General features: G+C 46.7%; 1 protein-coding gene across 1 annotated transcript in view; it reads left to right on the forward strand.

Annotated features, from left to right (window-relative positions):
- The window catches only part of tg (thyroglobulin), a 621,247-nt gene that overhangs the window by 452,183 nt on the left and 147,338 nt on the right, over positions 1-21,726 (forward strand). The window contains exon 46 of the mRNA XM_070888386.1: positions 20,638-20,819. Coding sequence (XP_070744487.1) covers positions 20,638-20,819 — 182 coding nt within the window. The remainder of the gene's footprint in view (positions 1-20,637; positions 20,820-21,726) is intronic.

Raw genomic sequence — 21,726 nt, forward strand, 5'->3', positions numbered from 1 at the left:
CTCAGAGGGACTGAAGGCATGTCTGGGTGTGGTGTGGCTGCTTTGAGAGGAAGGAGGGAGACTTTAGAGCTTCACAGCAAGTAGGCAAACAAAAAGTAGCTGTTACCAGCCATATATTTGCCTGAATTTGGCCTATAATAGAGAGGGAGGAGGAGGCATCACAGCATGCTGTGGAGACTGATGCTGGAGAGAGCAGTGAGGTGGGAGATGAGCACATTGGAGGGCGCAAAAGAGCCAGGAGGTTCTCGGACGAAGCAAATGCCTCCCTCCTGCAGGAGGTCGAGTTACGCTGGGGTGATTTGACATAGGGAGGGCATGGGAAGCCCACCCCAAAGGCATACCAGAAGATATGGACCGAGATAGCAGAGGTGGTCTCGTCGGCGACCAACGAGGTGCGTGAGGGCAACCAATGGTGCAAACGATGGAACGACCTTGTGGGATCTGCAAGAGTAAGTATTACATTGATTTACATGGACTTATGTATTTATATAATTTGATATGTAACAGTCATGAGTGACTATCATCAGATGTGAAATCTTTCACTTTTACCGGAAATGTTTTACTCAAAGCCTGCAGTCACGGTGTATGTCTTTAGGTAAAGAAGGATAATTATCATAATAGTCATGATTACATCTGTCGGTTATGTGTTGTATCAGTGTCTGTGACAGTACCTAGCAATGATATCATGCAATGATCTCATGCCATGTCATCCTGTCACGTTTTACAGAGAAGCTATCAACGATGAGGCCCATGCAGAGGCAAACCGGTGGGAGCCACCTGTCCCCAGCGACATCACTGAAATGGAGGAGCATCTGCTCACATTCATGGGGAAGCACTCCCGGACGGCCACGGACGCATCTGCAGACCCTGACGTGATGCCACGTGAGTAAAGCTTACAGCATTGCGTAATGTAAAGTCAATAGATGCCACACCCATTCATATCCGAACAATCATATATGATAGATGATTTCTAAAATTGTCATAGAAATAATGCTTGCCTAATGAAAATCATTGGAATGCCAATGTGTTGATGGTCATGAAATGTGATGTCTGCGATGATCTTGACAGCGATGTTGCTTTTGTCGTGCATATGCTGTGTGTAGCGCTGGACTCACCTTGTCACCCGAGCACCCCCTTCTCCTCTAATAACCTCATTTGTGTTTTGCAGCTCAGCCAGCAGCGCGTCCCAAGGCAAGACCACAGAGGCCAGAAGGTGGGGGCGCGCAGCAGGAGTCGGCGGACGATTCTACATCTGGTGCTGAGAAGGTCCGACTCTCACCCGTCAATCTGCTAGGTCTGTTCTCGACGGATGAGAACATGGACTTCGAGGAACCTGCATCGCCATGCTCCAGAAGCCATTCCACCCCAAGGCCATCTAGTGGTCCTCCGGTCATTCCTGCCTCCACATTGGAGGTGCCAGCCACAAGCACCTCGCCACAGGGCACCCCATTTGTCCGCAGGACGGCGCCGACCCCGCGGAGGCTTCGTGGACGCGGCAGGTCTGTTCCACGAGCGCCACAGGACAGCGGAGAGATGGTACAGTTGTCCAGGAGGACTGTAGACATTGGTGACCAGCTCATCAAAGCATTGTGGGGCATAAGCCGACAGCTGGCCACCATCTCCGGCACCATGACCGAGTACATTCCACGGCTGGCGGAGTCACTGGATTGGATAGTCAGGAACATTGCTGCCACAGGCCTCCCAGTGGTCCCCGAGTGCGGCACTCCACCCCTAGTTTCCGCACCACCATTGTGAATGACAGATGAGAGCAAGGACCAAGATCATGCTTTTGCATTAGAGAATGTTGCCCCCTTGGTACCCCCCACTCCCATACCCGTCCAATGACCGCATCTGCCTTCATTCCTCCCCCAATGAGGAGCTCCTCGGCCAGGCGCCATGGAGCAAGGAAGGGAAGGGGTAGAGGTGGGGAGAAGGGGAGGAGGAAAGGAAAGTGAGGTGCATGTCCGCAGGTGATGGCTGTGTTATATCTCCATCCGGGTGTATGCAATTTGTTGCAATGTATGGGGGTTGGGGACCATGCTCTTGCTTTGCCTTTGTATGCTGTGTTGCTGGACATATTGAACATGTGATTAATGTCAATGGTGGAAAAAGTGGGATGTGGGCGGTTGTTGGCTGTAAAGCTTATAATTTCAGACCAATGTTGGTATAAAAGTTTTGTTATTGAACATAACCTTTTTGCGCATTGTCTCAGATAGCTGCAACGTTACACACTGGTGATTCCTTAACATGAATGGGTTAAATACAACTTAACATCAATGACGTAAACTTTAACTGGCACCAAGGTGATGGGCACCATTGGTGTCTGAGCTGCACACACACAGCAGTGTGTCAGCATTGTCACTCACATCAACGCTCTTTCAGGCAAATCGTTCAGATATCAGCTCCTCACGTAATTTTTAAAATGCCAGCCACACTACTGGCATTTGTTCAGAACAGTTTCACCTTTTGTGGGCGTTTTTTTGGGCGAGCGATATTGTGGGTGATATGTGTGCGACGTGGTGAAATTGACGCTGGGTGATCTGCTGGGCGTTAGTTTCGGTAAATATGCTCTTCACGACAAAAAAAAGTGGGCGGGCGTTAATATTGAATCTCGGCATTAAATCAGTGCGGAAATTAACGCTGGGCAATATTATGGGTGTTGATTTCGCCCATTCTGCTGATTTCACCCCCAAAAAGTTGGCGGGCGGTAATATTTTTCCCTAGCATTAAGCACATGGGGAAAGTAACGCTCAGCGATAAGTTTCCTAAAAATGGGCGTCAGTTTCCATTTTGTGGCTAAATTGGCGATATCTGGGCATTATACGTCATTTCAGCGGTAAAATGGACGTTAAGTGGGCATTAAGCATGCAAAAAAAGTGTAGGTTCTAGCCCATAGAGACTGAAAATATAATAAAGAATAGGCAGCATGGATTTCAAAGGAGAAGGTCATGTTTGACCAAATTATTAAATTCTTTGCAGAATTAACAGAAAGAGTAGACAAGGGTAATCCAGTAGATGTAATATATTTAGAATTTCAAACGGCCTTCAATAAGGTACCGTATAATAGGCTCATGACCAATTTTCCCCCTAATTTTTTTTAGCTGTGCTCACAGTTTTGCGCATGAAACTTAATTTTGAAAAAGCTGGTCCTGCGCTACATGGGACCAGCAAACAGCTGTGCAGCTTAAAGAGAATGTTGCTCATGACTAAAGTCAGAACATGTGGAGTCGGGTGACAAGTAGCAGAATGGATAACAAGCTGGCTACAAAGCGGAGTAGGGGTTAAAGATAGTTACTCAGACTGGTGGTAGCTAGAAAGTGGTTCACAATTTACATAAACAATTTGGACTTGGGAATCAGAAATACAATTTCAAAATGTATGCTTGACACAAAATTGGGAGGTTTAGTTAACACTGAAAAAGACTGGAAGAAAATACAAGAAGATGTTAATAAACTTGCAGAATGGGCAAATTAATTTCAAAATAAATGCGTGAAGTGGTGAATTTTGGTAGGTGGAATAAGGAATCCACATACTTCTCAGGTTTTAAGAGTCGCAGAGGAGCAGAAGAGTTGAGGGGTACAGATTCACAAATTATTAAAAGTGGCAATGCAGGATAACATGGCTATAAAGCATGCAAACACAGCACAGGATTTCATTTCTGGAGGAATAGAACTTGTACAGAACTCTGGATAGACCACACTTAGTACTGTGCACAGTTCTGGTCACCATATTAGAAAAAGGATATATAGGCACTGGAGCAGATGCATAAACGATATGCAAGAATGAAACTAGAACTGAGAGGTTATAACTAGAAAAGAGAAGGCAGAGGGGTAACCTAATAGAGGTCTTTAAAATTATGAAGGGGTTTGATAGGTTAGACGTAGTGAAGACGTTACCACTTGTGGGAAGTCAAAAACTAGAGATACAAATAAAAGATAATCAACCACCTCAAAGACTCCCCCTGTGGGGTTAATGAACATCTCATGATTCTTTGCCTTACCCTATCCCGGAACCAATGTGCCACAGTCATCAGTGCGTACACCCCAACACTTGATGCATGGATGAGGCTAAAGAGGGTTTTTATTCCAACCTTGAGACATCTCTGTCTTGCGTCCCCACATTGATCCTCCTAGGTGACTTTAATGCCAGGGTCTGCAAAGACACAGCCCTCTGGGCAGGCGTGATTGGCAGAGAGGGGATAGGGAAAGTGAACTCCAGAGGTACCCTACTCCTGACAAAATGTCTAGAACATGAACTCCTCATCACCAACACCCTGTTCCACCAGAGGGACAAATATAAGGCACCATGGCAACACCCTCGCTCCAAACACTGGCACCTGCTTGACTATGTCATTGTCCGAGCCAGGGATCGCAAGGATGTGCGCATCACCCACGCCATGACAGGAGCTGACGACTGCTGGATGGACCACCGCCTAGTCCGATCCATCATCGACATTAACATAGCCCCAAAGCAAAGAGGACAGCAGAAGCAGTACCATAAAAAAGTCAATGCCAGGGCATTTAAAGATCCAGCTAAGAGAGCCCTATACAACCAGCGCGTCACAACTAATCTGGCGTGCCTTGATGACCCTGAGATGCTGAATGCCCACAGCGATTGGTCTGCCCTCCAGGCCTCTATAACCAGTGCCTGTGAAGAGACATTTGGTCACTCAACCAGAAAACACCAGGACTGGCTTGATGAAAATGATCAGAAGATCCAAGAACTAATAGATCGCAAGTGCAGAGCATTTCTGAGCCTCAAGCAACAATCCAACTCGAGAGCAGCAAAGCAATGTTACAGACGGCTCAAGGCTGAGGTCCAACAAAAAACCTGGGACCTAAAGAACAGGTGGTGGATGGAGAAAGCACAGGAGATACAACAACTGGCCGACAGCCACGATAAGCGAGGATTCTTCATTGCAGTCAAGGCCACCTACGGTCCAAACTCCCAAGGCTCCCCCCCACTCCTGGCCAAGAACGGGGAAACACTCATCAAGGACACCGAGGTTGTCAGGGCCCGCTGGAAGGAGCACATCGAAGATCTCCTCAATCGAGATTCTGCCTTTGACTCGAGTGTTCTCAACTCCATCCCACAGCATGCGACCCGCCACCACCTCAGTGAAACCCCAACGTTGCACGAGGTAGGCAAGGCCATAAAACAGCTCAAGAATAAGTCTACGGGTGTGGATGGAATCCCTGCTGAGGCGCTAAAGTATGGCGGAGAGGTGCTGTTGGCATGGATACATGACCTCATCTCTCTCATCTGGAGGGAGGAGAGCATGCCGGGAGATCTCAGAGAAGCAGTGATCATGACCATCTTTAAAAACGGGGACAAGTCCGACTGCGGCAACTACAGGGGAATCACCCTGCTACCAGCCACTGGGAAAGGTGTCGCTAGAGTTCTCCTCAACTGTCTTCTCCCTGTGGCCGAGGAGCTCCTCTCGGAATCACAGTGCAGATCTCGTCCCCTACAGGGCACAACGGACATGATCTTTGCAGCGCGACAGCTGCAGGAAAAATGCAGGGAGCAACGCCAGCCCTTATACATGGCCTTTTTCGATCTTACAAAGGCCTTTGACACTGTCAACCGTGAGGTTCTATGGAGCGTCCTCCTCTGTTTCAGATGCCCTCAAAAGTTTGTCAACATCCTTCGCCTGCTCCACGATGACATGCAGGCCGTGAACCTTACCAACGGATCCATTACAGACCCAATCCACGTCCGGACCGGGGGCAAACAGGGCTGCGTCATCGCCCCAACCCTCTTCTCAGTCTTCCTCGCTGCTATGCTCCACCTCACAGTCAACAAGCTTCTCGCTGGAGTGGAACTAAACTACAGAACCAGTGGGAAGCTGTTTAACCTACACCGCCTCCAGGCCAGGTCCAAGATCACCCCAACCTCTGTCATTGAGCTACAGTACGCGGACGATGCCTGCGTCTGCGCACATTCTGAGCTGAACTCCAGGGTATAGTCAATGTATTCACCGAGGCATATGAAAGCATGGGCCTTATGCTTAACGTCCGTAAGACAAAGGTCCTCTACTAGCCTGTCCTCGCCACACAGCACTGCCGCCCAGTCATCAAGATTCACGGCGCGGCCCTCGACAACATGGGCCATTTCCCATACCTCGGGAGCTTCTATCCAACAAAAGCAGACATTGATGCGGAGATTCAACATCACCTCCAGTGCACCAGTGCAACCAGAAAAAGAGTGTTCGAAAACCAGGCCCTCAAATCTACCACCAAGCTCATGATCTACAGGGCTGTAGTAATACCCGCCCTCCTGTATGGGTTTGAGGCTTGGACGATGTACAGAAGACACCTCAAGTCGCTGGAGATATATCACCAACGATGTCTCCACAAGATCCTGCAAATCCCCTGGGAGGACAGGAGTACCAACATTAGTGTTCTCGTCCAGCATTGAAGCACTGACCACATTCGATCAGCTTCGCTGGGCAGGCCACATGGTTCGCATGCCAGACACGAGACTCCCTAAGAAAATGCTTTATGCGGAGCTCCTTCACGGCAAACGACCCAAAGGTGGGCAGTGGAAATGTTACAAGGACACCCTCAAAGCCTCCTTGGTAAAGTGCGACATCATCACTGATACCTGGGAGTCCCTGGCCAAAGACCGCCCTAGTGAAGAAAGTGCATCCGGGAGGGCGTTGAGCTCTTCGAATCTCAACGCCGAGAGCGTGAAGAGGTCAAGCGCAAGCAGCGGAAGGAGCGTGTGGCAAACCAGTCCCACCCACCCCTTCCCTCGGCGAATGTCTGTCCCATCTGTGACAGAGTCTGTGGCTCTCATATTGGACTGTTCAGCCACCAAAAAATTCACTTCAGGAGTGGAAGCAAGTCTTCCTCGATTCCGAGGGACTGCCTATGATGAATCATTAATAAATCCAACAAAGAATTTAGGAGAAATGTCTTTACTCAGAGAGTAGTTAGAATGTGGAACTCACTACCACATGGAATAGTTAAGGCGAATAGCATAGATGCATTTAAGAGGCAGTTAGATAAGTGTATGAGGGAGAAAGAAATAGAAGGAAATGCAGATAGGATTAGATAAAGTAGGGTTGGAGGGGGCTCGTGTGGAGCATAAACACTGGCATAGACCAGTTGGGATGGAAGGCCCGATTCTGTGCTGTAAGTTATATGTAATTCTATGCCTACTGTTTCTATCAATCTCACTGGCAACTATTTGAAACGGAGCAGACTGTTTGCAACTTTGGTGTTCTATTTGACCCCGATAGAAGCTACCGACCACATATCTGCTCTATCACCAAGGCTACCTACTTCCTCTTGCATAACATCACCCGACTCCGACCTTGCCTCAGCTCATCTGCTGTTGAAACCCTCTTCTATGCCTTTGTTATCTCTAGAATTGACTATTCCAATAGAGTTGACTCCCCTGGCTGGCTTCCCATTTTCCATTCTACATAAACTTATACTCATGCAAAACTCTGCTGCCGATCTTAACTCATACCAAGTCCCGTTCACCCATTACCTCTATGCTCGCAGACCTACATTGGCTTCTGGTCTGACAACACCTCAATTTTAAAATTCTCATGCTTGTTTTCAAAACCTTCCATGGCCTCGCCCCTCCCTTAGCTCTGTAACTTCCTCCAGCCCTACGAGCCTTTGAGATTTCTACGCTCCTCCAATTTCACCATTTTGCTCATCCTCTATTTTAAACTCTGATTTATTTCTTCTGGCTGTTGCTATAATTCTACATGTTTTTGATGCTTTCCATAGTTTCAAAAGTCTACAGGGAGTGGTGTGGCAGGTGCTGACGTACTTTGCTGGCGTCAAGGCTTCTGCAGTTGCTCCCAGATTTGGGTGCACTAGTAGGCTTTCACTTAGGAGCAGAGGCCATGCAGAGCAGGACAAGCTGCTAGAAGTGGTAGGAGGAAGAGGGAGGGGTGGGGGGGAAGGGGTCTCAGCAGGAGGCCATATCCATCCAGGGTGTTCAAGGAGCAATTCTCCTACCTGAACCTCAGCGCCAATCTGCACTTCACTAAGGAGATCATCACTGAAATCTGCCACCTGCTGCAGCCACAACTCCAACCTCAGCGCAGGGCAAGGACCGCATTGCTAGTGGCTATGAAGGTGACTGTGGCTATGAACTTTTATACATGTGGCTCCTTCTAGGCTGGTGCTGGAGATATTAGCAACATCTCGCAGTTTGCAGTGCACTGTTGCATAAGGCAGGTCATTGAGGCTCTCTCTTTAAAGGGAGATAAATTCATTTCATTCCCTCTTGCCAGAGACCAGCAGGCAGAGTGAGCACAAGGGTTTGCAAGGTTTGCAGGCTTCCCCATGGTGCAGGGTGCAATCGACTGTACACACTTTGCTTGCCGGTGCCGCATGTCAACTCTGCCATGTACCGAAACCGAAAGGAATTCCATTCCCTCAGCATCCCCTGGCATGTGAACATAGGCAGCGCATCAAGCAGGTCAATGTCCGGTATCCTGGCAGTAGCCATGATGCCTTCATTCTGGGGCAGACTGCAGTGCCAGTTGTATTTCAGCCACTGCAGTACTCAGACTTTTGTTGGAAGCTGCATTTGCTGCAATGGCAGCTGAGACATTGGCCATCAGACGCTGCACCATAGTTGGGTCCACAAGTATGTTGATGAGTTGGCCACCAGTTCCATGCTGAAAAGGATGGGCACAAAGCTCTGTGCAAAGCCCTGTGTCAAGCTGATGGTGACTTCTCCATGCTCCTTAACATTGAATGCAGGCTTTCTGGCAGGCTTCCCAATGCACCAAGCATTTTGTTGTGTTCATCCATCAGTCTCCTTCTGTAGCCTGGCCCATCGAAGTCCTCATCTGAGTCCTCTGCTCTCCGGCGAGCTGGTACCTACGCTATCCTTTCCCTGTGCCCTGGTTGTGGTGCACTTGTGCCCGTTGTCTCACCATGTGCAGATCCCGCCTCTATACTATCCTCTAAGATACGCACAGTGTCAGCAGCTGAGTTGGTGGCTGTGAGTGTGAAATCAAGGGACGAAATGTCTTTATCAACATTCACTTCTTGGTCTTCCTCCACTGCCTGGCCAGTTTGCACTTCTTGGTTATCTGAAAGGAGAAAGACACAAGGGTACGGTTGTGGTGAGGGGAGGGGGGAAAGTGAAAGGTGCATGCTTACACCATCAGCAGTTTCAAAGTTAGATTGCGGGATGAGGGGGATGTGGGATGTGAGAAGGAGGATTAGGTTTGAGGAATTCGTTATCTTCAGTAGATTCAGCCCGCTGCTGGCCATGGCCCTTCTGATAATGGCCAACACCGTCTGCTTCATGGAGGTTAGAGCTCACAGGCGTGCCTCTCACCCTCCGGTTAGTTCCTGCTGCCTCAGGTTGTGCGCCACCTTCTCCTGTAAGAGAGAGGGAAGTGTGACAGTGAGTGCGGCTGTCGTGGTTGAATAGCTGGCACTGTGTGCAAGCTGTGAGATGTGGGTGTGAAGCTTGCAATAGTGCTAAGTGTGTGAGGGTGAGGTGAAGCATATGAATGTTAGGTATGAGTCCTGATTGATAGTTATTGTTGGTAGGTGAGTGATGGGCTGTGGTGATTTGAGCAGTTGATAGGATGTGGCAATTGAAGATTCATTCACTGACCTTGACCACTCGTGTGAGTTCATTAAACTTCTTGCCGCATGGTATTCTTTGGGTTGCACACCTGGCATTGACCTCCGCAGCTATCTGCCCCCTCTGCCTTTTCATCGTGTGTCTGGAGGGCTTCCTGACCCCCTGCAGATACAGGATGTCTCTCCTTCTATCCACTTCTTCCACCAAGACCTCCAGTGCCGCCTCAGAAAACCTGGGTGACCTCTCTCTCCCTCTCTCTCCCATGTTCAGCCATTCAGGTCAGATTCAGCTCGCCAAGCATTCACAGCACCTGCTCCAGCCATACAAAGATGTCGTGCTTCCTGCATTATATCAAATGGGCATGGGGTGATCGCATATCGTGATCTCTGTGCACTTTTTGGGGGGCTATCCAATTTAGCCCCCAATGGATCGACCCTCATACACCTGATCGAAACATAATTCTGACTTATGCAAGCATTCCAAATGAAACTCATTCATTTCCAATGTCTAGAATTCTGGATCCAATCATGATATGTACATACAGAGTTCGAATACTGGTATGTAACATTCCCTAATTATTCCGTTTTTAATACTCAGCAGACCAAGTACAGCCAGATTCACCCAGTTATATCAGACCCCTTTGATATAAAGTATGTTTTTGTTGAGACTCACTGAATGAGAGATTTAATGGGCTGCAGTACAAAGGTTTGCAAATAGCTCATTATGTTTTATGAGCCACAGGTTATTCAAATTGTCATCCAATTACAACAGTCCTTGGCAAAGTAAGAAAAAGCACAGGAAAAAGCCCAATATTTTCACTTGAATCCAAGCCAACGAACTATCTGCTCATTATAGAATCACAGAATGGTTACAGCACGGATGAAGGCAATTTGGCCCGTGGAACCAGTGCCGACTCTCAGCTATTCCCACTCCCCTGCCCTTTCCTCATAGCACTGCAAATATTTTTCCTTCAGATACTTATCCAACTCCCTATTAAAAGATAAAATTGAGTCTGCCTCCATCACCCTTTCAGGCAATGTATTCCAGATCTTAACCACTCACTGTGTAAAAAAGTTTTTTCTTATGTCACCATTTGTTCTTTTGCCAATCACTTTAAATCTGTGTCCTCTGGTTCTCGACCCTTCTGCCACATGAAACAGTTTCTCTCTACCTACCCTGTCCAGACTCCTCATGATTTTGAACACCTCTATCAAATCTCCTCTCAATCTTCTCTGCTCTAAGGAGAACAACCCCAGCCTCTCCAGTCTGTCCCCATAACTGAAGTCCCTCATTCCTGGAATCATTCTCGGAATTCTTCAATCTCGTCTTTCTCTACAAAAACTTTGAGAGGCATATTTGAGACATTGGGCTCCCGGCATAAACCTTGAGGTGAGACTGATCAGAGCACATAGTGGGAATTTAGCACTTCCCACTGACCTTCACGGCAGAATTCCTGATATGTGCTGCCATCATCTGAAGTGCTGTGACGGGAGAACTAATTCATAAGATCTATACTCTAATTTTTTCTTTAACCCTATTTTTCTACTTGAGTGACTTCCCTTGGTAACTTGATTCCACAGATCCTTGTGCTAAAATGTTTTCTCCAGCTTCCCTTCTTACTCCTAATTTCCCCATAGTGAACAATTTATCTGGACCTTCAACTCAAAGAGCTTGAATCTCCTTTTGGGTTTTTCCATTTGTCCGACATAACTTTGGTGGCGAATCCAGGTAAAAACCCCATAGAAAAGCATAAAACCCGTTTACACACCGGTGTTTCTGCAGATCTTCCGCTGAAGTTACGGCAGACAATCAGGAGAATCCCCACAGAAATTCAATCCCAAATTGTCTTCTTTCCTGAAAAAACAAAGTCTGTTATACCCTTTCAGCATAAATCCAGTATCTGATACGCTGGATATTTTCATTATTTAGCTCTGTACTTAAGCATAGTAATATCCTTTATTTGATTAGGTGGCCTCAACTGTACACAGTAACCATGTGTGAAGTAATCCTACGTTTTGTCAGTATCGAACCGTTTCTCACTGTGATTGACAGGATCTTTAGAGTGCAGAATGGGGGAAACTTGCCAATGTTTTATTCTTGGACCTTCATTGTAAAGTCCGAAGCTCCGGAAAAAGCTCGGTAGAATGGAATGGCACTTTTGTGTTACAAAGTTTCATACAGGCTTGTTATTTTCCACCAGAAACGCCTTCGTCCCACATAAATGGAGTTGAACTTAAACTCCACAGATGCCAGCAAAGTACTTCATCCTGGAGGTGCTCAACACTCTCTCAATATTATAGTGGAAGATTTGCTTAATGGGCTCTTTTACAGAGCATGAACACTCATTTCTTTCATGGAGAAACATGTCGATGATACATGCCAAGGTGTTCCACTCCAGGACATTAATATTGTTACCAGTTTAAACTTTTGCTTCAGATATTCTTTCAGGTACAGTAGTGCTAATCATTCCAGTAAGTGGTCTGAGTGTCTCATATTTGGCCTGTGCCCATGCTGCCCAATATCTAACTTTATGCTCTTCTTAAACCACGAGTGTAACGAATGGACCCTCTTGTGATCTGAACTGGATGTTGTATCATCCTCAAACGTTCTCCTCCAGTCCTTTTGAAGGTGAACTGAGAAACACTTGGTTAAACAAGGCCAGATACAAATCATTATTTCACAGCTAGCGAGTGATCAGTAAATGTAAATTTCACTTAAATCATTCTATTTCATTTCTCTTTTAAAAAAAAATGACCAAGAGTTCTCATTTTTGCACTGACTCCAATTTTGCCATATATTTCTGTCTAGACAGCTTCTAATTGCAGGACTTGACCTTTTGTATTTTTAGCTCCCAGCTCCAGGCCAAGAGCTAAGCCTTGCAGTTCTTGCTAAAAACCTGACTACCTCTTGAACATGACTCCAGAGAGCAGGAAGGCAATGGTGCTGCACCTTCCAGGGATTGGCCAGTAGGCCTGTCAACCAGTCTCATTACCTCCTCTCACTGGAGTATATTCCTCACAGACACCTCATGTGTGCCCAAATGAATAGAATTGACCTCATAACAATTGATGTGAATATTATTTGGCTATCTACAATGAGATGATTAATCGCTTAAGGCCTGTGGTCATCCTGGATACTGGACCAGGGATGAGACAATAGATTCTCATTGTCATCATCATCATAGGCAGTCCCTCGGAATCGAGGAAGACTTGCTTCCACTCTTAAATTGAGTTCTTAGGTGGCTGAACAGTCCAATATGAGAACCACAGTCTCTGTCACAGACAGTTGTTGAGGGAAAGGGTGGGTGGGGCTGGTTTGCTGCATGCTCTTTCCGCTGACTGCGCTTGATTTCTGCATGCTCTCGGCGATGAGACTCAAGGTGCTCAGCCCCCTCCCGGAAGCACTTCCTCCACTTAGGGCGGTCTTTAGCCAAGGACTCCCAGGTATCAGTGGGGATGTTGCACTTTATCAGGGAGGCTTGGTGGGTGTCCTTGTAATGTTTCCTCTGCCCATCTTTGGCTCATTTGCCGCGAAGGAGTTTTGAGCAGAGCACTTGCTTTGGGAGTCTCGTGACTGGCATGCGGACACTGTATCCATTTGAAATAGACGGTGAGTTGTGGCATTGTCCAAACTGGATCGTCTGGCTTTATTACACATTCTCCAATTCCTGTAACCTGTGGCCATCTTTTTTTTCAAACCTGCGCAAATTGAATTGTTAGGAATTTCCTCATGGCTTATTCAGTTCTGCCACCGTAACTTTGACAGATGTTTAGCAGAAACCCGATTAATGCAGGTAGGCAAGCAGGGTTTCTGACCAACTATTGCCAAAGTTACGGTGACAGACCAGGAGATGCCCCAAGGAAATTCACCCGATTGTTTTAAAACACAACCTGGAAACATAATGCAATCCCAAAAATCTTTCCATGAAGAAAAAAATTGCCTTGGGTCAGTAGGTAGCACTCTCTTAAATCATAGAAATTTACAGCACAGCAGGAGACCATTTTGGTCCATCGTGTCCGCGCAGCCGACCAGGAGCTATCCAGCCTAATCCCACTTTCCAGCTCTTGGTCCGTAGCCCTGTAGGTTACGGCACTTTAAATGCACATCCAAGTATCTTTTAAATGTGATGAGGGTTTCTGTCTCTACCACCCTTTCAGGCAGTGAGTTCCAGACCTCCACCACCCTCTGGGTAAGACATTTCCCCTCATATCTCATCTAAACCTCCCCCAATTACTTTAAATCTATGCACCCCAGTTCTTGACCTCTCTACCAAGGGAAACAGGTCCTTCCTATTCACTCTATCCAGGCCCCTCATCATTTTATACACCTCAATCAGGTCTCCCTTAGCCTCTTCTGTTCCAGTATCACCAATCTTTCCTCATAGTCAAAATTCTCCAGTCCAGGCAACATTCTTGTAAATCTCCTCTGCACCCTTTCCAATGCAATCACATCTTTCCTGTAATGTGGTGACCAGAACTGCACACAGTACTCCAGCTGCGACCTAACCAGTGTTTTATACAGTTCAAGCATAACCACCTTGCTCTTGTATTCCATGCCTCGACTAATAAAGACAAGTATTCCATATGCCTTCTTAACCATCCTATCGACCTGGCCGGCTACCTTCAGGGATCTGTGGACCTGCACTCCAAGGTCCTTTTGTTCCTCTACACTTTTCAGTGTCATATCATTTAATGTATATTCCCTTGCCTTGTTAGATCTCCCCAAATGCATTACCTCACATTTATCTGGATTGAATTCCATTTGCCACAGTTCTGCCCACCTGACCAGTACATTGATATCTTCCCGCAGTCCGCAGCTTTCTTCCTCATTCTAAACCACGCAGCCTACGAGTCAAAAGATTGTGGGTTCAAGCCCCACTCCAGAGAATTGAGCAAATATTCCAGGTTGACAATTCAATACAGTACTGAGGAGGTGCTGTACATAGGCTTACCGAGGATATACGACACAGAAACAAGCCATTCGGCCCAACCAGTCCACGCCAATGTTTATGCTCCACTTGAGCCTCCTCCCGTCTTGCCTCATCTAAATCTATCAGCATAACCCTCTATTCCCTTCTCCCTCATATGCTTGTCTAGCCTCCCCTTAAATGCATCCATACTATTCGCTTCCACCACTCACTGTGGTAGTGAGTACCACATTCTCACCACTCCTTGGGTAAAGAAGTTTCTTCTAAATTCTCTATTGTATTTCTTGGTGACTATCTTATATTGATGGTCTCTAGTTATGCTCTTCCCCACAAGTGGAAATATTCACTCTGTATCCACTCTATCGAAACCTTTTATAATTTTAAAGACCTCTATTAGGTCACCTCTCAGCCTTCTTTTTTCAAGAGAAAAGATACCCAGCCTGTTCATCCTTTCCTGATATGTATATCCTCCCATTTCTGGTATCATCCTTGTAAATCTTCTCTGCACTCTCTCCAGTGCCTCAATATCCTTTTTAGAATATGGCAATCAGAACTGTATGCAGTGTGGTCCAACCAAGCCTCGATACAGGTTTAGTACAACTATTTGTACTCTGAGATCCCTTTGTTCCTCTACCTCACGTAGACTCACACCCTCCAAGTAATAAGTGACCTCTCTATTTTTCCTACCAAAATGTAATACCTCACATTTATCTGTGTTGAACTTCATTTACCAATTATTTGCCCATACCTGGTTCACTACTGTCCTATAGGGAAGGAAATCTGTCATCCTTACCTGGTCTGGCTTATATATGACTCCAGACCCACAGCAATGTGGTTGACTCTGAAATGGCCTAGCAAGCTATTGAGTTGTACAGAACTGCTACCAAAAGCAATAATAAGAATAAAACCGGCATCGACCTCGACACCAGTTGCGGACACAACAACGGCACACCCAGCCCAATCGACCCTGCAAAGTCCTTCTCACTAACATCTGGGGACTTGTGCTGAAATTTGGAGCGCTGTCCCACAGCCTAGTCAAGCAACAGCCTGACATAGTCATACTGTGGTTGGAGCTGGTCAGAGGCTCGCCGCCGTTGAGACCGCCGGGGATCGGTTGGAGCAGCTGAGCAGGAAATCCAAGAGCTAATAAACCGCAAGCGCAGGGCATTTCTGAACCTAAAGCAACAACCTAACTCGGGAACAGCAAAGCAGCTGTACAGACGGCTGAAGGCCGAGGTCCAACAAAAAACCCATGACCTAAAGAATTGATGGTGGGTGGAGAAAGCACAGAAGATTCAGCAGCTGGCCGACAGCCATGATGTGCGAGGATTCTTCACCACAGTTAAGTCCACCTACGGCCCAAACACCCAAGGCCCCACCCCACTGCTGGCCAAAAACGGGGAGACATTCATCAAGGACACCAAGGCAGTCAGGGCCTGCTGGAAGGAGCACTTTGAAGATCTCCTGAATCGAGACTCTGCCTTTGACACAAGTGTCCTTGACTTCATCCCAAAGCATGCTACCCACCACCTTCTCAGCAAAACTCCAGCCCTGCACAATGTAGAAAAGGCCATCCATCAGCTCAAGAACAACAAGGCATCAGAAAGCATGACCTCATCTCTCTCATCTGGCAGGAGGAGTACATGCCTGGAGATTTCAGAGATTCCGTAATTGTGACAATCTTTAAAAAAGGGGAAAAGTCCGACTGCGGCAAAGACAGAGGAATCTCCCTGTTGTCGGCCACTGGAAAAGTCATCGCTAGAATCCTCCTCAACCATCTTCTCCCTGTGGCTGAAGACCTCCTCCAAGAGTCACAATGCAGATTCCATTCACTAAGGGGTACAACGGACATGATCTACACGGCGCGACAACTGCGAGAAATGCACAAACTCTTGTACATGGCCTTCTTTGACCTTAGAAAGACCTTTGAAACTGTTAACTGCTAGGGACTATGGAGCGTCCTCCTCCGTTTCGGCTGCCCCCAAAGGTTTGTTGTCATCCTCCGCCTGCTCCACGACGACATGCAAGCCGTGATCCTGACCAACGGACCCACCACGGATCGAACTTCCTCGCTGCAATGCTCCATCTCACACTCAACAAGCTCCCCGCTGGAGTGGGACTAAACTATAGAACCAGTGGAAAACTGTTCAACCTTTGTCGCCCCCAGGCCAGATCCAAGACTGTCCCATCCTCTGCCATCGAACTACAGTACATGGATGATGCTTGCATCTGCGCACATTCAGAAGCTGAACTCCAAGCCATCGTCAACATCTTCATTGAGGCATATGAAAGCATGGGCCTTACACTAAACATCCATAAGACAAAGGTCCTCCACCAACCTGACCCCGCCACACAGCACTGCCCCCCAGTCTTCAAAATCCATGGTGCAGCCTTGGACAACGTGGACCACTTTCCATACCTCGGTAGCTTATTATCAGCAAGGGCAGACATCGATGACGAGGTCCAACACCGCCTCCAGTGCACCAGTGCAGCCTTTGGTCACCTGAGGAAGAGAGTGTTCAAAGACCAGGACCTCAATTCTGGCACCAAGCTTATGATCTACATGGTTGTAGTGATACCCGCCCTTCTATAAGGCTCAGAGATGCGGACCATATACAGTGGACACCTCAAATCGCTGGAGAAATACCACCAACCCTGTCTCCACAAGATCCTACAAATCCCCTGGGAGGATAGCCCCACCAAAATCAGTGTTCTCGATCAGGCCAACATCCCCAGCATCGAAGCACTGACCACACTCAACCAGCTTCGTTGGGTGGGCCACATCGTCTGCATGCCCAACACGAGACTCCTAAAGCAAGCACTCTACTCGGATCTCCTACACGGCAAGCGATCCCCAGGTGGGCAGAGGAAACGTTTCAAGGATGCCCTCAAAGCCTCCTTGATAAAGTGCAAATCCCCACCGACACCTGGAAGTCCCCGGCCAAAGACCGCCCTAAGTGGAGGAAGAGCATCCGGGAGGGCGCTGAGCACCTCGAGTCTCGTCGCCGAGAGCATGCAGAAATCAAGTGCAGACAGCGGAAGGAGCGTGCGGCAAACCAGATTCCCCACCCACCCTTTCCTTTTCTGTCACCTGTGACAGAGACTGTAATTCTCATATTAGACTGTACAGTCACCGGAGAACTCACTTTTAGAGTGGAAGCAAGTCGATTTCGAGGGACTGCCTATGATGATGATGGTTTTCTGTGGCTAAGGGACAGAATGGACGACCGTAAGGTTAACCGACATTTAAAAAGAAAGACTTGCATTTATATAGCGTCTTCCATGACCACCAGACATTCCAAAGCACTTTGCTGCCAACGTAGTATTTTTTGAAGTGTAGTCAATGTAATGTAATGTAAGAAATACAGCAAACAATTTGCGCACAGTAAATATGATAATGACCAGATAATCTGATTTTGTTATGTTGATTGAGGGATAAATATTGGCCAGGACACCGAGGATAACTCCCCTGCTCTTTGAAATAGTGCCATGGAATATTTTACGTCCTCCTGAGAGAGTAGACAGGGCCTCAGTTTAACATCTCATCCAAAAGATGGCACCACTGACAGTGCAGCACACCCTCGACAGTGCAGCACACCCTCAGTACTGCACTGGAGTGTCAGCCTAGATTTTGGTGCTTGAATCTCTGGAGTGGGACTTGAAACTAAAACCTTCGTGCTCAGAAAAAATGGTGCTACCAACTGAGCCATGGCTGACCTCCAAAGTGAAGCTGTGCTCTAAGCCAATGTGCCAGATGCTGCTAAGCACAAAATGCACAAATGACAACATTTCAGCTTATTCCCATTCATAGCAACAGAAGGGGAAGTGAAACAATCCTAAGTGATGTAGTCCAAGATGTGACAACATTTCTATCTTAAGATTCTTTTCTTTCAAATTACACTCTATATGGCGGGAGTGGGGGGGGGCGGGGATTTTAACTGGGAGCAGGTTTCGGCTGGCCAGAGCGTAGGGCAAGTATCTACCCTCCTCCTCCAACAACAGCTGTGTGAGGCTATTTTAATTCCCGAGCCTCGTTTACATCCCACCAACCAGCTGCCTGCCCGAAATGATGACCAGTGACACATGATGCCATACACGTTCAGGAACTCGAGGGCAGCTGCTGCAATATTTTGTACCAATTCAGAAAGCTGAGACAGAATGTCCTCAATGGGGCTTCACCTATCACTTCTCCTTCCTGTGAAACCTTCTCCCAGGCACTGCTGTTGTCTACAGCACTGTCATTTGTTCATACAAGTTCAAAAGATGATCATTTCACAACTTAGAGCTGTAAATCATGGGAAGGCACTCAAGGATCTGGATCTGGCTGTGTCAGTAGAATAAGGAGGCATACATCAACATTTTGCCTTGCAGAAAAAGTAAGAAACATAAGAACATAAGAAATAGGAGCAGAATTAGGCCATTTGGCCCGTCGAGCCTGCTCTGCCATTCAGGGAGATCATGGCTGATCTTCTACCTCAACTTCACTTGGCTGCACTATCCCCATATCCCTTGATTCCCTTGAAAAATATAACGGACCCTCTCAGGTGAAAAAGATGCCATGGTCCTGAAGAAGAAAATAAAAAAGCGCACAGAGAGAATAGTGAATGAAAAATTTAAATGTTATTTTTATTTAAAGTTGATGTTTGAGGTGTTCACATTATTAATTTAGTGCTGTTGTTCCAATAATGTTGCTATCCTACTGTTTAGTAGATTTATGACTGTAATATTAGTGTTTGTTTCAGTGCCACAGTACATGAATTTTAATCAAATAAAACCAATTAACCCCAAGGCATCAGGAGTATCCCAGAAGCTGCCAGCAGTCTAAAGGTCACGTTAATGGCAGAGCAGATAGATTGTAGGCTATGTGCCAGAGAAGGGAGTATCAGTTCATTTTTTGATATTGTTATGTAAGTTAGCATTACTTATTCTAAAGCTGGTGTGAAACTCTGTAATGGGAAGTTCAGAAGTTAATTTTCAAACAGTTCCTTCTAGGAAGTGTTGCCCATCTTATACAGATGTATTGTTGAGATGACAGCTTCCGACTGCACTGGTTTATGTATTTGTTTAATTTTGAGTCTTTTTCTTCCCCTTGCTCTTTTTGATCTCCCTGTACGGTACATTGCCTGCAGCTGGGAGGGTCACTGGAGGACTACTGCTGCTCTGTGTCAGAGATGTGCAAGGGCCAGTCTTGGGTTTTATTATGTTGCCGAGAACATTGGCACCCAAGGTTAGCAGAAGTTTTTTTTTTGCATGCTCGAGATTCATACCAGAAAACAGTTAGAAAGCTACATTCCTGATCGTTGCCAAAACTGGGTGTTGCTTCCCCTCTGGTTATATGCGTCTGTCTTGTGGAAAGGCCCCATTGACGGGATTGGGACCTTCAAAAGTATTTCATTGGCTGTAAAGTGCTTTTGGACATCCTAAGGGTGTGTAAGACACGATATGAATTCAAGTCTTTCTTTTTCTTTTCTTATTTAAATGGTGTACAGAAGCAGCTTTTGATGTTTACAGGCAGAGTAATTTTACCTCCTCTGTAGCCAATTAATGCCTTTCCCCTGCCCTGCCATTGCCCAAGAATACTGGGTGAGGCAATGGTTTACCTACTGCTCCCATTTTCTTTTCTCCTTCGGCATTGACTCCTTGCTGAGGTACCCCACACAAGTGATTATTCTTCATGCTTGAGCCTAGACAGTGAACATCAGCAGGATATCTGGCCAGTGGGTGAGCTGTCCATGATCTTGCCCTCATCTGGTGTCGACACAGATGTACATTTTCCAGGATGGGTCAATAGCAACAACAACAATTTACCACTTTTTAACAGAGAAAAAAGGGGTCCGAGGTGGCATAGAAATCTCTGCCTGAGTTTCCCCTCCCTCATACATGGGGGCTGATGCCAAGTGTAGCATAGAAATCGGTTGAATTAAATTGAGGAACAAACCAGGGTCCTTCCTGGCCTACATGGCTCAATTCCATTTTGATTGTTGCATTTTCAAAACTGAGCAACCGGGGGCGCTTGACATCCCTCAGCTCATTGAGTACAAAGTTCTCCCTAATTGTACTCAAACTTACAAATACATTTTGAAAAGATTGATAAATTGTACAGACATTTTTTTGTTGTTGTTTGCATTGTTCAGAAGTTTGAAGAACCTTCTGGAAAATCAGAGAGTAAAACGGCTTTCTATCAAGCTCTTCAAAATGCTCTGGGAGGAGAAACATCAAACTCACTCAAGAAGGATGCAGCGGCCTGGTTTTACTCACTACAGCACTCGCTGGCTGAGTACTCCGCCTTCTCTCGGGCTTTGGAGAATGCTACACGGTAAGTGCACTGTGTAGAACATGGATAATTATTCTCTCACTCCTCTGACAGTCTTATGGGGCTTCTAAGGGGTGGGGGTGGGCCGATATAGAAACATAGAAAATAGGTGAAGGAGTAGGCCATTCGGCCCTTCGAGCCTGCACTGCCATTCAATGGCTGATTTTTCCCCTCAATACCCCTTTCCTGCTTTCTCCCCATACCCCTTGATCCCTTTAGCCATAAGGGCCACATCTAACTCCCTCTTGAATATATCCAATGAACTGGCATCAACAACTCTCTACGGTAGGGAATTCCACAAGTTAACAACTCTCTGTGTGAAGAAGTTTCTCCTCATCTCAGTCCTAAATGGTTTACCCCTTATCATTAGACTGTGTTCCCTGGTTCTGGACTTCCCCAACATCGGGAACATTCTTCCTGCATCTAACCTGTCCAGTCCCGTCAGAATTTTGTATGTTTCTATGAGATCCCCTCTCATCCTTCTAAACTCCAGTGAATAAAGGCCCAGTCGATCTAGTCTCTCCTCATATGTCAGACCAGCCATCCTGGGAATCAGTCTGGTGAACCTTCGCTGCACTCCCTCAATAGCAAGAAGGTCCTTCCTCAGATTAGGAGACGAAAACTGAACACAATATTCCAGGTAAGGACTCACCGAGGCCCTGTACAACTGCAGTAAGACCTCCCTGCTCCTATACTCAACACCCCTAGCTATGAAGGCCAACATACCATTTGCCTTCTTCACCACCTGCTGTACCTGCTTGCCAACCTTCAACGACTGATGTACCATGACATCCAGGTCTCGTTGCACCTAATCTGCCGCCATTCAGATAATATTCTGCCTTCGTGTTTTTGCCCCCCAAAGTGGATAACCTCACATTTATCCATATTATACTGCATCTGCCATGTATTA

The sequence above is a fragment of the Pristiophorus japonicus genome, chromosome 1, assembly GCF_044704955.1.
Source record: "Pristiophorus japonicus isolate sPriJap1 chromosome 1, sPriJap1.hap1, whole genome shotgun sequence".
In the NCBI taxonomy this organism is placed as follows: Eukaryota; Metazoa; Chordata; class Chondrichthyes; family Pristiophoridae; genus Pristiophorus; species Pristiophorus japonicus.